The 16,589-nt window shown below is 36.4% G+C and overlaps 1 protein-coding gene across 1 annotated transcript; it reads left to right on the top strand.

Moving 5' to 3' along the window:
• The first annotated feature begins 13,634 nt into the window (after positions 1-13,634).
• On the top strand, positions 13,635-14,698 carry LOC106352103 (ethylene-responsive transcription factor ERF003). Its single transcript, XM_013791777.3, has 2 exons — positions 13,635-13,863; positions 13,984-14,698. The coding sequence occupies exons 1-2, from the start codon at positions 13,781-13,783 to the stop codon at positions 14,477-14,479; spliced, it is 579 nt and encodes a 192-aa protein (XP_013647231.2). The 5' UTR covers positions 13,635-13,780; the 3' UTR covers positions 14,480-14,698.
• The last annotated feature ends 1,891 nt before the right edge of the window (positions 14,699-16,589 follow it).

The following is a 16,589-nucleotide window of genomic DNA, read 5'->3' as shown; positions in this document are numbered from 1 at the left end:
AATTTTTTTGAATATCTAAAAATTATTAATGTTTAATTAATTTTAAAGCTCAAGACAATTTACTACTTTATAAAAGCACATTTTTAAATCATTTAAAATAAGATACATATAATTTAAAGCTTAAAGCAATTATATGTGTATTAAAATTATTTTTTTCTGTTATATTTTGAATATAAAATTTAGATTTATCGCATTTTATAAATTAATTTTGTAAAATAACTACTCTAGTTTAATATATATCTAGAACATCAACGCGTTGGTATCGGAAAAAATAGTTTTAAATTTATAAATGTTTTACTTTATATCATAATTTTTAGTGTTATCTTTTTATAATTAAAAAGGATAATAATAATATCCAGCACAGATTGTTACAACAAAAAATTATATGAATCATGCAAATTATATTGAAATCATATGAACTTTATTTTTCAAAAAAGATATGAATCCTTTTATTATATTGTGAATCTTAAATTTAATATCAGAAGGAGCCAACCAAACTTATATTCGATGCTGTTGTTAGGCATACTAAAATAATACAAATGAACAAAAGCACATGGGAACGAGTCGAGAGATAGCATTTATCATGCCTGACAAACATTTCACCTAATGGTTGTAACTTGTAAGGGCATCTGTATTGGAGGTCCCTTAAAGCATCCCTTAGGGGAAGGGGATGGGAACCGAGGAAGAAAGAGAAGGGAAAAGCCCTTAATTAAGGGCTGTCCCTTACTCTCTAATGACCAAAAAAAAAAAAAAAAAAAAAAGCAAAACAAGGGACTCTCTCCCTTTCTCTCTTCATCCCACCAATAAAGATGTCCTAAGTGCCAAAGAAGGAGAGGTTATTTGAAACCTTAATCAAAACAAGGGACTCTCTCCCTTTCTCTCTTCATCCCACCAATAAAGATGTCCTAAGTGCCAAAGAAGGAGAGGTTATTTGAAACCTTAATCTTTGAATATTTATTTTTAATAAAAATAATGTTTAACTATTACAAATAACTAAATATTTGTTTATATCATCAAAAAGAAGTTTCTGTGGATAACATACAGAAGCAACTTGTATCAATGTCTGTAGGAAACAAAGAACTTTCAAAGGATGAAGAGATGGGGGGGGGGGGGGGGGTGGGTGGGAGAACAGAGATCCCATGGAGTGCGGTGAATAAGAATGACAAAAAGTATCTTTCATTTTGGAGTCAAATGAAACAATTCACTTGCTCTCACTTTCCTCCAAAACCGCGTCCCATTTAATTTTTCTCCAACTTTTGCTTCTAAGTTTTAACTCTTTCTTCCTTTTCTAATATGTAATATACACATTTGAATCCGAGTAACACAAATCACTTAACTCTATGTCCTTGTTAGTCTTGGATTCTAATTCAATGATTAGAGCTTATAATCTGAAACCATTTGTAATGTTACTATTGTATTAGACTCACTTTTTGATTTCAGTTGCGTGTGTGTGAAAGTTATAAAAACCAAACAATGTTTTAATGCTGTCTTGGTTTTGGAAAGGGCAGGCGACAACAGATTCCGCTGAAGAAAATATACGATGAATTTCTGTGAGATTTCTTCTTTTTTCGGACATAATACACAAAAAGGCAAACAAACTTGATATAATATACCATAATATGTAAATATTTCCAAATTTCGAAATGATAATTTGGAAAATTTGTCAACATAGATTAGATTCGCTTCTACCAAGAACATAAGAATGCATAGATAACACCAAAAGATACTGCATGTGTGTATGCAAGCTGAGGAACAACATCTCTAAAACCTCCAAAGTCCATGTTGAATTACATTTGTTATATACGATATTAAATTTATGTGACCTTTTGTTGTGGATTCAATGGACCCTCCATATTTGCATGTGCCTGAGTGTGGAATGGGACGAGACAATGGCGGTCTTTGACATGGACGTCGCCTAATTATTTTAATTTCATCAATGAACTTTAACTATTTATATAATTAAAATATATTTTTTGTTATCAAGATACATACTTAGTTAAAATTTGGGAAATCACCTGAATAACTTTTTGTCCATATAAACGACGAAAAATGATTAGTCAATTTTCTTTCTTGCAATTTAAATAAATATTAATTATATTTTAACGTTCTAACTTAAAATCATTTACGTTTATTTTTTAACACAAAATAATTTATATTTATAAGTCGTGTTATTCATTCCAGTACATGTAGAAGTTTATACTCATCCAAAAAACTGTGATATGAAAGTTTCATACATTTTTAACAAGTTGTTAAATACTAAGTCACTAACAATATAATTCCTAAATTGCTACCGTCGTTATAAAGTTTGTTAGAATTCATTCTGCAGAAATTTATACACCACTAAATGATAACCCACGGGTATACGGGAAATGAATTTTTTATATTAATGTTTGTTTATTAAATAGTTTTAATATTTTGTAACACTACAATCTTTATTGATTGTAAAATGACGAATACAAATGTTAGTTTCTTAAATTTATCATCGTTGTTGAAGATTTAACGTATTACATCTCATTTTAATTATTTTTAAGATTTCATATAAACAAAAGAAAATTAAGTTTTGCGGTCAACACAAATCACAAAAACCAGATAGACAATATCGATTGTAAAATGACGAAAGGAGATTAGGTTTTCTCCTCTCTATTTGTTCACTATTGAATAATCTCCATAAGTGATTTCATTTTCTATCTCTATAATATTATGCTTTTGTTCTCGTTTATGTTTCACTTATATGAGTTTTGTTTCCTTTTTAACTTTTTTTTTGTGAATTCGGTGAATTATATAAATGTCAATTTAAAAAGATTAACATCTGTAAAAATTAGTTCCACTCCAGATACATATCTAAGAATCAAATTTTTGAAAAATCACCGGCAAACTCTATTTACAAGTTAATGTTCAAATCTAATATATTAAGCTGTTATAGAATATAAGTACACTCAAAATATTAGTGTATGTCTAGTGTATATTCACTAGTTCGGTTTAAAACTTATCTTATTCTACAACAACAAAAAATTACTTATTTTATTAACCTATGTTTTTGAGGTTTAATAACTTAAGAGTATACCGATAAAAATATATATCACTTTACCGTTCCAGTATATGTAAACTATGTATAAAGTAAGAATTGTTTGATTTATTAAATGATAAACCATAAAACTTTTAATAAATAGTTCAAATATCTCATTCTTACAAATATAATAGCTAGATAAGGTATTAAGGAGAAAAAAGTATTAAACGAATGATCAAATATCTTATTCTTCGAACAAACTCAAAAGGAGGTGATTGAAATCTTGTCATGTATTTCCTTAAAATATTTTTAGGAATTAAAACTAAGACTAAAATATTTAATCTGAATGACATAATAAATATTTACATATTTAATCTGAAACAAACAAAAACTAATACCTTTTGTTTATTTACAATCATATTTTTGGTAAGTAAATAAAAACAATTATTTTATTTACTTTATATCGTTATAATTAAACTTTAGTGATATTGAAATATATATATATATATACATAGTATATTTTAATATAAATATTTATTATTGACATTTTCTACTCATACGATTTTATCAATATTTATATATTTGATGTAACAAATATTTAAACGGTTAAACACAAAATTTTTAATTTGAGATTTATCAATACAAATTTCAAATTAAAATATTAAGATCTCAATAATTTTTCAATGCAAATTTTAAAATTAACATATTTATATATTTTATATAGTATATATTTTAACTGAAATTATATTAATATATATATAATATGAATATCTATTAACGAAAATTCATATTCATACAATTTATAATTATTTGTATCTTGGTTGAACAAGAAAATATTAAACCATTGATCACAAAATTTTCGATGTAGGATTTTTACCATTTTTAATAATTTTTAGTCGTTTAAAAAAAATCAAAATATAACATATAGAAAAAAATCTTTTTTTTATTATATGCTTAATGTAATTTTTTAATTTCTTTTAATAATATAAAATTAAAACAAGATACAAAAATTGTTATCAAAAATGTATTATTTATAATCATTAATTGTCATATTTATGTTAATCATAAGTAATTTTGTAGTTGTTATCTAAAGAAAGAATTTGAAAATATTATTTTGTACACTACTAATCAATTTGATAGTTAGTTTAATAAAAAAACCATAATATTATTTTTATGTAGACCAACTTATAAAGATTTTAAAAATTATTCTAGTGATGACACGTGATTACGAAAGTTGTAATGCTCCATGATTAATATACAGGGAATTTTGAAACTCTAACCCGTTCATTTTTTTTGTTATGCACCCCGTTCATGTTTTTTGTTATGCACCCCGTTCATTTTCTATTTGTTACCGGAGGTTAAATCACATAAGAAAAATAAGAGATAAGAGTATATTTGTGAGATCAAATAAAATTTGAGATCTGTATAAAATAGATGTATTGTTACCAAAGTCTTGGTGGTCTAATAGTAACACAAGAGATATTTTTTTGTTTTCCGGGTAACTTTGATAGAAAGAGTAATTTTTGAATAAAAAATATTTAAAAACTGATTTCTGATCTAGAAGAATTATGAGTATAAGATCGGGAACTATTAAAGAAGTGTTTTAAATCAGTTCTTGGAAAATACATACACTGAAAAGTCTTTATGTGCGTGGCTATTTACAGTTGAATAATTGTAAAAACACCTTTTGGAATAGCTCTTTTTAACCTTCCATGAATATGCAATATCCATCATATCAAGATTTCTCTCCCAGGCGCCTTTCTCGAGAGATTTCTTAACCGCTGGATACTTTCCTGATTCCGGGAGTTGACTTCCCCCTTTCAGCTGCTGTCCACCTATCTCTGTCCTGCAAGATTCAAATCTTCTCCTGCTTTTGGGAATATCCTCGGGGTAAAAGCACTTCTGGTTATTATTCATCGGGTTCTTCCCCCGACCTTGTCGGAGGGACCGCCTTCTCCGGCCATTCTCGCCGGTGAAGTCCTATGCTGCTAATTCTGGACTCCATCTTAGACTCCATGGATTTAAATATCTCAACCACTGAAGATCTTGGCTTTGTCTCCATGAGAGCGGCAACATAAGTTTCTTTACTACCCTGTGTAGTTTTTTCCTCCATCGCTGTTTGGCCTCTACTACCTTTGTAGTCCACTCTCTCGTCAGTATCCCCTGTATCAAGCATGGCCCATCGTCTTTCACGAGCTGCGAAGGGCAAATGGAGCGACGAGAACACTCATCTGAGGAAACCTCTGGTTCGCATCCCTGAAACGAACAACTTGGAACTCATAGAACGTAACAAGCTTACTCTCATTGGTAGAGTTACAAACCCTGCTATCCAAAAGACAGGGGCACTGGTGGATTTCTTTCTCCAACACTGGAATGTAGTGGGTCGAATCACCGGTAGAGCGCTAGGACCGGCTCTATTTCAGTTCAGCTTTGAGTCTGAAAAAGACTTGCAAACCATTCTGTCGAAGGCTCCTTTCCACTTTAAAAGATGGATGATGGTGCTTCAAAGATGGGAGCCAGTTGTATCTGACACCTTCCCTGCCTTCATTCCTTTTTGGATCAACATTCATGGCATTCCCCTCCATTATTGGACGGAGGATACGATTAATGCAATTGGAAAAGCACTGGGTCCTATTGAAACCAAAGAAGTAGACAAAGCTCGGTTGAGAGTATCAGTTAATGCCCTCAAACCACTGATTATGCGCGTGGACATCGAGCTTCCATCAAAAGCAGTGGTGGAAGTGGAACTCGAATATGAAAATCTTCAAAAGCATTGTTTTTTCTGTAAATCTCTCACTCATGAGGAAGGTGACTGCAACTTTCGCCCTCCAGCAAGATACCCAAGTGATGGCAGACGAGATTTGGGTATCTCCCAACTTAACACCCTGGAGATAATTGAAGATGGAAAAAGACGTCAGGAAGATAGGAGACTAGCTCGGCAACACCAAGCATCACAACGCTCCGGGGCCCGATGGACAAACTATAAGTTAGCTGAGGATAGAGCCCCCCGCAGTTACTCAAGAGAGGTCGCATCTAGAGCTGGTTCTGAAAGAAGCTCGGGTTTTGAGGAAAATCGAAGACGCTTCGATGATAGGACTTATCTACGTCGTCGATCCCCATCGCCATCGCGACAAATCTCACCCAGACGCTCAGCTCAGAACCATGACTTACCACGACACTCTGAGTCAGGTAGCAGGCCCCCGGACCCGGTAGTGAGAACTCCTAGAGGCTCGCTCTCAAAAGAGGCAAACTCAAAGTCTTACCAGTCTCCCCCAGGTAACTCGGGTGGAGGACAGAGGAAGTCCCCCTTAGCCTCTCGTCTCTCAGACCCTCGAACCAGAGAAGGAACTAGCGAAGAAAGAACCTCTGCTAAGGAGAGACTCTCTGTCCACACTCGCAGGACAAGCCGTTCGATGCAAGAAGTATCATCATCTTCTCAGTCTAAGCATCTACAGGATGTTGAAGTGCGTTACTTGGAAGACACGCCAATCCCAGAAGCGGCTGGCATCCTTAATCACCCGTCGAGCTCCAATGTTTTTGCGTCAGGGCGACTGGGCCCTTGTGAAAGGTCACCCATTCGAACGCTCAGTGAGGATAGAATCCATGTTTCTTTACGCCTTGGACCGCTCATCTCGGAATCTGAGAGCGGGGAACAAGACGAAGACTCTCAGCAAACAGATCTTCCTCTCCTCTCAAAGGCAGCAGGCAAAAGAGTAATGGATAAGCCCCACTCCAGAAAGAAAACAGGACTCAACCCAACCTCAGGAATCATTGTGAAAAGAAGGCGTGTCACAAAAACCCATAGCTCCCCGCGTAGGAAGCTTCTCATGGATGCTATTGGAACTGGTGGTAGGAGTAAAACGGGCTCAGCAAGAAACACATCTACAATACCAAAGCTCATCCCAGCTATGGTGAAGAAGGGGAAGGATTTTCAGCCCCTTCCAAAGCCTCTTCCTTAGCCTGTGTTAGCTGGAACTGTCAAGGAATTGGGACCACCCTGACAGTCCAGCGAATACAGGAGTTCCGTAAGAAAATAGCTCCTGCTGTACTCTTTCTTATGGAAACCAAGAATCAAGATGAAGCTCTGCTCAAGCTGTTCAGAAACTCAAATCTCACTAACCACTTCACGGTCCCCCCTATTGGTCTCTCAGGCGGGCTTTCGCTGTCATGGAGGGATGATATTCAGGTTGATATTCTCTTCTCCTCTGCAAATATTATTGATACTCGTATTGAGGCGCAAGGATCCTCTTGTTTTGTATCCTTCATTTATGGAGCCCCCCTTGCCGCGAACCGCCCAAAGTTCTGGAGAGAACTGACGGATCTTGGTACCGGAAGGGATGAATCGTGGCTGATCACAGGAGATTTTAATGATCTCTTAGATAACTCCGAAAAAGTTGGAGGTCCTGCCCGCTGGGAGGGCTCCTTCTTATCGTTCAGGAGTTTCGTCTCTCAGATGGGGCTATGGGATCTTCAACATTCCGGGAATCAACTCTCGTGGAGAGGAACGAGGTATAATCATTTTATCCAGTCAAGACTGGACAGGGCGATGGCAAACTGCGCCTGGTTTGAGCGTTTTCCGGCAGGTCGCTGTGAGTATCTTAGGTTTGAAGGTTCTGACCATCGACCTATAGTTATCCACTTTGATGTGACCAGAAAAAAGAAACGGGGATTGTTCCGTTTCGATAGACGGCTCAAGGATAAACCGGAGATCCGACAAATTGTCTGCGACCAATGGAGCAGCACGACAGCCGAAGATGTCACTTCGAAGATCAACAGGATTCGCCACAACATCATACAGTGGACTCGGGAGCAGAATATTAACAGCAACTTTGCGATAAGAAAGGCCCAAGAGGAGCTGGAGGCGGCTCTTTCCTGTTCCTCACCGGATACACTCATCATCGCCACAATCACAGCTTCCCTTGAAGCTGCCTACAAAGAAGAGGAGCTCTACTGGCGTCAACGAAGCCGTATCCAATGGCTCCACAGCGGTGATCGTAACACGGCTTTCTTCCATGCATCTACACGAGGAAGAAGAGCGCTGAATAAGTTTTCAGTGCTGGAAGATGGTGTAGGCAAAGCGGTTTTTAAGGAGGAGGAGATTGTTCAGACTATTACCGAGTACTATACTAGTTTATTTACGGCTCAAATGTCGGACTCCTCTCAGGTGGTTCAGGAAGGTATCTCTTCAAAGGTCACCACAGAGATGAATCAGACATTGATTGCTCCTCCTACCCCGCTGGAAATTAAGGAGGCCCTGTTCTCTATTCATCCCGATAAAGCTCCGGGACCGGATGGTTTCTCGGCAAGCTTTTACCAATCTTTTTGGGACATCATTGGCGATGACATCACAAAGGACATCCTCACTTTCTTTGCGACAGGATCGCTGGATCCCCGGCAAAATGAAACCCATGTGAGGTTGATTCCAAAAATCGTTAGCCCGAGGAAAGTGACGGAATACCGGCCCATCGCTCTCTGCAACACCCATTATAAGATCATTGCAAAGCTCCTTACCCGTCGACTGCAACAGTTCCTGCCGAGGCTGATATCCGAACATCAATCAGCTTTTGTCAAGGGACGGTCAATAGCGGATAATGTCTTGATCACACACGAAATTCTGCACTATCTACAGCACTCAGGAGCAACAGTCCGATGCAGTATGGCGATTAAGACGGATATGAGCAAAGCATATGATCGTATCGAGTGGGGATTCCTACGAAACGTCCTTGCACAGTTTGGTTTTCATGATACTTGGATTTCTTGGATAATGAATTGTGTATCCTCTGTATCCTACTCGTATCTCATAAATGGTGCAGCTCAGGGTCGAGTAGTACCCACCCGTGGAATCCGTCAAGGCGACCCCCTATCTCCGTATCTCTTCATCCTTTGTACGGAAGTTCTTTCGGGGCTTTGTAAGAAAGCGCAGGCACACGGGGAGATGGTTGGTATAATGGTCTCTCGGAATAGCCCGGCTATAAACCACTTGCTTTTTGCGGATGATACTATGTTCTTTAGTCGGACAGACGCTAGGAGTTGTTCTGCCCTGCTCTCAATTCTCAAGAAATACGAAACTGCGTCGGGACAATGCATCAACCTCGGAAAATCCTCGATAACTTTTGGAGCAAAAACCCCGGGAGAAGCCAAAAGACGCATCCGTGAACTGTTTCACATAGAAAATGAGGGGGGCATAGGTAAATACCTAGGACTGCCGGAACACTTCGGGAGAAAGAAGCGCAATATCTTCGCAGCCCTTGTAGATCGGATGCGACAGAAGGCACAGAGTTGGACTACTAGAGTCCTTTCGGGGGCGGGCAAAATGGTGCTGTTGAAGGCGGTCTTGGCTGCTATGCCTACTCACTCCATGTCTTGCTTCAAATTACCTTTATCGCTTGTTAAGCAGCTCCAATCCGTCCTTACGAGATTTTGGTGGGATCTTTCTCCGGAGATCAAAAAGATGTGTTGGGTTTCTTGGAGTAACCTCTCAAAACCAAAAAATGCCGGGGGACTTGGATTCAGAGAGATAGCACAATTCAATGATGCGATGCTTGCAAAAATTTCTTGGAGGATCCTAAAGGAGCCAAATTCTCTGCTCGCAAGAATAGTGATGGGGAAATACTGTGGGAAGTCTCCTTTCCTTGAAGTACCGGCCACTAATGGAATATCTCATGGATGGCGGGGTATCCTGCTGGGGAGAGACCTGCTATTAAAAGGGCTTGGGTGGGCCTTGGGGTCGGGACGGGGAGTCAGCATGTGGACTGAGCCGTGGTTATCTACTTCTGAACCTGTATCCCCAATAGGGCCTCCTACTCGTGTGAATCATCTTTGGAAGGTGTCGGAACTAATAGACCCTATCTCTAAAGACTGGAATGTAGCTGTTATTAAAGAAAACCTACCTCAGTATGAGGAGGATATCCGTAAGCTCATTCCTAGCTCCTTCCAGCTGGAAGATGATAGAGTTTGGTTACCAAACGCAAATGGGAGCTACTCAACAAAATCAGGATATGCGATTGCAAAGCTCTTCAATGGCAATGAGAAGGATAGGGAGTTTGATTGGAAAAAGTGTGTTTGGCAGGTTGAGACCACTCCGAAAATTAAGCACTTCCTCTGGAAATCAAATTGCAAGGCGCTACCGGTTGGTTCCCTGCTGGAAGCTCGTGGACTCTCGGTTTCTCCAGTCTGTCGACGTTGTGGTGCTCAGGAAACTGAGTTACATGTCTTACTCCAATGCCCTTTCGCTGTAAAGGTCTGGGAGTTGGTTCCAGGCCTCCACAAACCATCACATATCAACATCGATTCGATTGGCCAACTCCTTCTACACTGTAGAAGAATGATATCACTCCCTCCAACAGGTTTAGGAGGCACCCCACTGTATCCTTGGGTATTGTGGGTTCTTTGGACCAATCGGAATAAACTTCTGTTTGAGGATAAGAAGTTCTCGGAAGAGAACTCAGTGCTGAAAGCGATTCAAGACGCTAGAGCTTGGAAGGCTGCTCAGACTTATGTCGAAAAGCCTTCTTTACCACCCGCTGTGGTCCCATATGGTCCTCTACCTACTGATAATTCTTATACATGGTCTGTTTTCTCAGATGCAGCTTGGGACTCTTCAACAGGTAACTGTGGCATGGGCTGGCAACTCCGAGATTCCTTGGATGTGTGCGCAGAAACATCTTCCTCTCACCGACGTTTTGTGCCCTCGGCTCTTGTGGCTGAGGCTCTGGCGGTTAAAGCTGCAGTAACGGCAGCTCTCTCATCACATGTTAGTAGTCTTCGTGTCTACTCGGACTCAAAGTCTCTCATCCTGCTCTTGAAGTCTCAGGGACAAGATGTTAGCTTGAAAGGCGTACTCCATGATATCAAAATCTTGGCGCGTTCTTTTGAATCTATCTCCTTTTGTTTTGTTCCGCGTTTAGCGAACTCTGTTGCTGATTCTATTGCTAAAACTGCTCTGTATTCTCTGCACTCCTCTGTTCTTGTAACAGAGTAACTCTCCTTTAATTAATCAAGTACTATTTTGATCAAAAAAAAAAAAAGAATAATTGTAAAAACAAATATGCTTATTGTATATATACTGATTTGGGGTAGTTTACAGCTGAATGCAGAAAAGGACATGAATCACAATCAAACCCATTTTCATCACCCATGTTTATATATACGTAGTGGCTCCCACGTCACGCGTTTACTATCTAGACCCCACTTTATTTATTCATAATACTCCTCTGAATTTCCCATAACTTTGTATGTAGTCCCAAACAACTGATTCGTGTATGTTCTCGACTCTCTTTTCTCTCCAGTGTCGACAAAACTAAATTAAGATGTGTGATATGATCCATCAAACATATGATGACCCTCTATTCTACAAAAACAAACAATTCAGACAACACAACCTAGAAGGATAACCACACTACTCACACGTGCCAAAATAGTAGCAAAGAGACAAAATGAGCAATTCAAACAGTCTTTGGAGCTACCCACTCCCACATGATTTTGATTTATTATCTGATCGACCTATAGTCATTCAGGGCAGTAGAATATAAGAACATATCAAAGGGGGCAATATGAAAATCTTATAACAACTATATTTTCAGAAAATCAAGGGTGGCAGCTGCCCCTCCCAAAACCTATCTACATCATCCACTGCCTAATAATACTTAAATTTAAGATAATGAATGCAATACATTGACTAAAGAGTATATTGGCCATCTCATAAGACTATGATTAACCCCAGTTAAGAGACTGGGGTTCTTAGCTTCAGATAAGAGACGGTTCTTACATTTTCTTAGATTTTAACTAAGAAAAACTAAGAACCGTCTCTTAAATAAGAGATATAAGAGTTTTTTTTTAGCTAAAAAATGTTAAAAAAATGTCAAATCATGAATTAAGAACCTCGGCTAAGAAACCAGGGTTAATCATGCTCTAATTGGAAAAGTCGATCATGTAACTTACTGATACGTTGCCTCTAGAGTAGAGATATAGTTTTTTCTTTTCCTTTTTCTTAGGGACATGATAAGTTATTAGGGTTTAAATTGATTAAATTATTAATAAAAGTTAATGACCCTCTAGTGATTTTTTCTTGTAGTCATAATTGATGTCTAAGATTCTTCCATCAAGTTGTTACTGGATTGACCCCAATAATGTTGGCACTTGTTATTTCGATGGATCCATTCTAACAGCACACTTTTTGCCTAACATATTCTTCTAGTATCACTTTTTATTCTAGTTACTAGTGACTCGAAAAGGATATAATGTCTGAATTTGAAAATAAGTTTTAAAATACTTGCGACCGAATATAAATTACAAGATTTATTTATTTCAATTGATAAACAATTTAATTATGTTTTACGAAACGTATAGAACAAAAGAGAAATATCGACCAAAAATACATCTCCTATATATAAGAATCCACAGACGAACTGGTTACAGAGTGTGTCATTTCCTACAAAAGTACCATATAATACTAACAATAAAATCGATACATCCTATACAATGCATAACATTAATTGTTTTTATTATCTTTTTTACTCTTCGAATATCATCTGGTAAACTACACTCAGAAATCATGGGTATGATCAGAAAATATTAATAATGTTTGTTTCAATAATGACCTAAAATAAACAAAATATATAAAATACATAATAGTCGAAGATGATTTTAATGTTTGATTGAGTCATTATCGAAAACTCACATGGGTGAAGAATGGTGATGAAAGAGTCCCGCTATAGTCATCAAACTCTTTTTTTTGCTTCCATTTATTATTGCTATTATTAATTAGTTGGAAAAAATCTAGAAAAATTTGGCAGTATCTATGATGTACAGACATGTTGTGATGATCAAACCCATGTGAAAATGTGATGTGGGTTTGAAGTTTTACCGCAGCCAAAATTTCTTGCATCCAGCTTGTTCACAATTGGGAAATAAAGGAAATGGATACTTATTAGTTATTACATAACATACATATTGTCATAAAATACATATTGTTAGGAGATCTCTGGGGATTACAATATCACTTAGATATGCTACATGTAGGAGTTAGGACAGTAAATAATTTTATAGCTATTAATATATTTTTCTTAGCTAAAGAAGTATTCACTCATAACCTAGGATTTATGTTTGACCAAAAAAAAATCTAGGATTTATATGTCAAACGATAGAAGTAAGAACTAAAGATATAACTGAAATCCGTTTTATAAGAAAACTATTGAATATGTATATATTAAAAGTTTTGATAAATTTCGTTTTGCATAGGTCTTATTCTCTTTCTTTCAAATGAAAGTACAATGATACTTTCCAAAAACATGGTTAAAAAATAATTTATTTCCCTACATACAGTTTAGCTTAGAATATACAGTTTATAAGTTTTTAATATCCACTAAAACTTTACAATATGTGAGAGCAATAGATAATCCATTGCCCATGTCGCGGCAATTACACATACAACAAATGAGTTTCAATTTAAGAATAAAAATACATTAGCATATGTCTCTTTCTCTCACTCCGCTGATGTCTCTCATCAACAAAAATCAATGAGATTTTCTGGATCGTATTGGTAATGGTGTGGGTCCCGTTTAGTACCAAATTGATTGCCAGTTAATTTAGCAAATAAATTAATTACACAACAAAAGCATCTCTCAAACTCTCTTTTTGTCTCATGAAGCCAACAGTACTTAAAGCCACCCTTCACTCTTCCAACAACACCTTTCATCACTTTCCTCTTTTACATTTTCCCACAATCACTTTGATTGAAAACACACTGGAACATACCTGACCCCTAATATTCTGATGGCACGACCACAACAACGGTTCCGAGGCGTGAGACAGAGACACTGGGGCTCTTGGGTCTCCGAGATTCGCCACCCTCTCTTGTAAGTCTTTCTCACAATTACCAAACTACCCTTGTTTTTTTTTTCTTTCTTTCTTGAAAGTTAATCAAGAAGTTCTTGACCTTGTTGGCTAATTCGTTTTTTTTCTTTGTCTTGTTTCAGGAAAACAAGAATCTGGCTCGGGACTTTTGAGACGGCGGAGGATGCGGCAAGGGCCTACGACGAGGCGGCGAGGCTAATGTGTGGCCCCAGAGCTCGTACTAATTTTCCTTACAACCCAAACGCCGTTCCTTCTTCCTCTTCCAAGCTCCTCTCCGCCACTCTCACCGCTAAACTCCACAAATGCTACATGGCTTCTCTTCATTTGACCAAACAGACGCAAACTCAGTCTCAGGCGCAAGCTCAGAACCCGAGACTACGGTCGTTATCCTTACCGGACACGGACAGTGTCATGAACATGACGGCAGGTGGAAATCATTATGACAGAGGAGGAGGAGTAACGGAGACGATGAAGGAGATCAAATGGGAAGATGGAAACGCGAATCTGCAACAGAGTTTCAAGCCATTGGAGGAAGATCACATTGAGCAAATGATAGAGGAGCTGCGTCATTATGGTTCCATTGAGTTTTGCTCTGTTTTACCTACTCGGTCGATGTGAGAAACGATCCTGTCGTTTTAGCAGTAATTCTTATTTATTTTAAGTTTAATTTTATTTTTCCTTCAACGTGACGGCGTCGTGGAGTAGTAGAAGAGAAAAAGGCTAATTTCAAGACATTTGATCTGAATTGGCCTCTTTGAAACACTCATTCTAAGAGCAATCGATCATATGCTATGTAATGTATATTATTTTTATTATATGAAAAAACGTTATCTAATATCTTAATTTGCATCATTTCTCCATGCAAACCAGTACTCATGTGTTTGTGTTCGTGTGTGAATAAGTGGGGATTTTATGTAGTGAAAATATACAACATTGGGAAGGAAGATATCAAAAGAAGATAGAGAGATGAGATTTTGTAAGGGTCTGAAAATTTTGTAGTTAGCTTTTTGGTTTTTGTTCCATGCATGTTCTCATTTTTCAACGGTGGACCTTACTTTCTTTCCTTTTCAAATTGAGAAATACTTGGGTTCACCCCCTATGGTGAACCTCTAGGTTCACCAACCAATAGTGATTAAGTATTTGAAATTTGATATCTTTTAAAAAAGGAAATAAAATTGAATATCCAAATTAGATTATATCTTTAAAATAAAATAATAAAAATACATAAAAATAGTTACAAAAAATAAATAAATAAATATTGTTAAATCTTCAGCAAAATATTAAACCCTATACCCTAAATCCTAAACCCTAAACATTAAACCTTAAACTTTGGATAAACTCTAAACGTTGAAAAATCTTAAACCCTAAATCATACACTAAAAACTAAATTTTAATAACACTAAACCCTAAATCCTAATCACTAAACCCTAAACCCTTGGGTAAACTATGAACCCTTGGGTAAACTCTGAACCCTTGAATAAATCATAAACTCTAGGGTTTAATTTTAAATATTTTTTATTTAGAGTTTATGATTTATCCAAGGGTTCAGGCTTTATCCAAGGGTTTAGGGTTTAGTGATTAAGGTTTAGGGTTTAGTGTTATTAAGATTTAGTTTTGATGTATGATTTAGGGTTTAAAATTTTCCAATGGTTTACGGTTTATCCAAGATTTAAGGTTTATAATTTAGGGTTTGGAGTTTAGAATTTAGGGTATAGGATTTAGTATTTTGCTAACATTTTAACAATATTTATTTATTTATTTTTTGTAACTATATTTATGTATTTTTATTATTTTATTTTAAAAATTTATATCATATTTGGAAATTCAATTTTATTTCCTTTTTTAAAAGATATCAAATATCAAATACTCAACCACTATTGGTTGGTGAACCTCTAGGTTCACCTAGGGGGTGAACCCAAGAATTTCTCTTTAAAATTTCATTTCACCATCTCTTTTGTTTCTCTTTTCAATTTGGGATTGCTGCTAAGTAGAAAGTGTACCTACCTGTAGCCTAAACAGGACAATCAAATTCTAATTTTTAAAATAATTGTTTTTCTAACTTCATTGATCTGTAATATAGGGGTTTGTTGTTTTATCAACGTTTTGAAATAATATTAGCTTTGATTGTTGACATGAGTTAAAATTGATTAAGTTTGAATAAGAGCATAACTCAAAAATGTTACTAATCATAAAATCATAAATTAATTTTAATTTTTAAGTTAATGTTTGAGTTAATATGTTTCTTACACAAAGAAGATTGTTTTCCTTGCTGATTTAAAATGTGTATAACCGCAATCACTCTGTATAAACAACGTTTTACGGATGCTTGCAAATCAACCAATCACGCCCTGAAACAACTAGTATCCACACTACTAATTTCTTCTTTACAATAAGTTAATAACACAACTGCATCAGTAAATGATCAAGTACTACGTACGCAGCAGCCATGCAGTAAAATACGTTAGTTTCACCACTCCGATCAGATGATTCTTCTTGCATGCATGCGTATACAAGTTATCAGTTGTTAATACAAGCCAAAACAAAACAAAAAGAATTGAACTAATTGAATTATAATTTAGAGTGGCTAATTAGCTCTTTGCGATATAGACTGTACACATGCAATGCATCTAAATTGCAGCAGCACATAATGATTTGACGTTAGGAATTATTTGGATCCAAAAAGATTTCTTGTCCCTTTATTTGCATGCTATAGATAAAATAATAAATA

This window comes from Brassica napus, chromosome A6 (assembly GCF_020379485.1).
Source record: "Brassica napus cultivar Da-Ae chromosome A6, Da-Ae, whole genome shotgun sequence".
Classification (NCBI taxonomy): Eukaryota; Viridiplantae; Streptophyta; class Magnoliopsida; order Brassicales; family Brassicaceae; genus Brassica; species Brassica napus.
Note: the sequence above shows the minus strand (reverse complement) of the source record. Positions and strands in the feature narration are given on the sequence as shown.

Excerpts from the sequence above, each read along its gene's own strand:
- LOC106352103 (XM_013791777.3), top strand. The coding sequence starts at position 13,781 with ATGGCACGACCACAACAACGGTTCCGAGGCGTGAGACAGAGACACTGG. Across the intron at positions 13,864-13,983 it reads GAGATTCGCCACCCTCTCTT|GAAAACAAGAATCTGGCTCG; the intron begins GTAAGTCTTTCT and ends GTCTTGTTTCAG.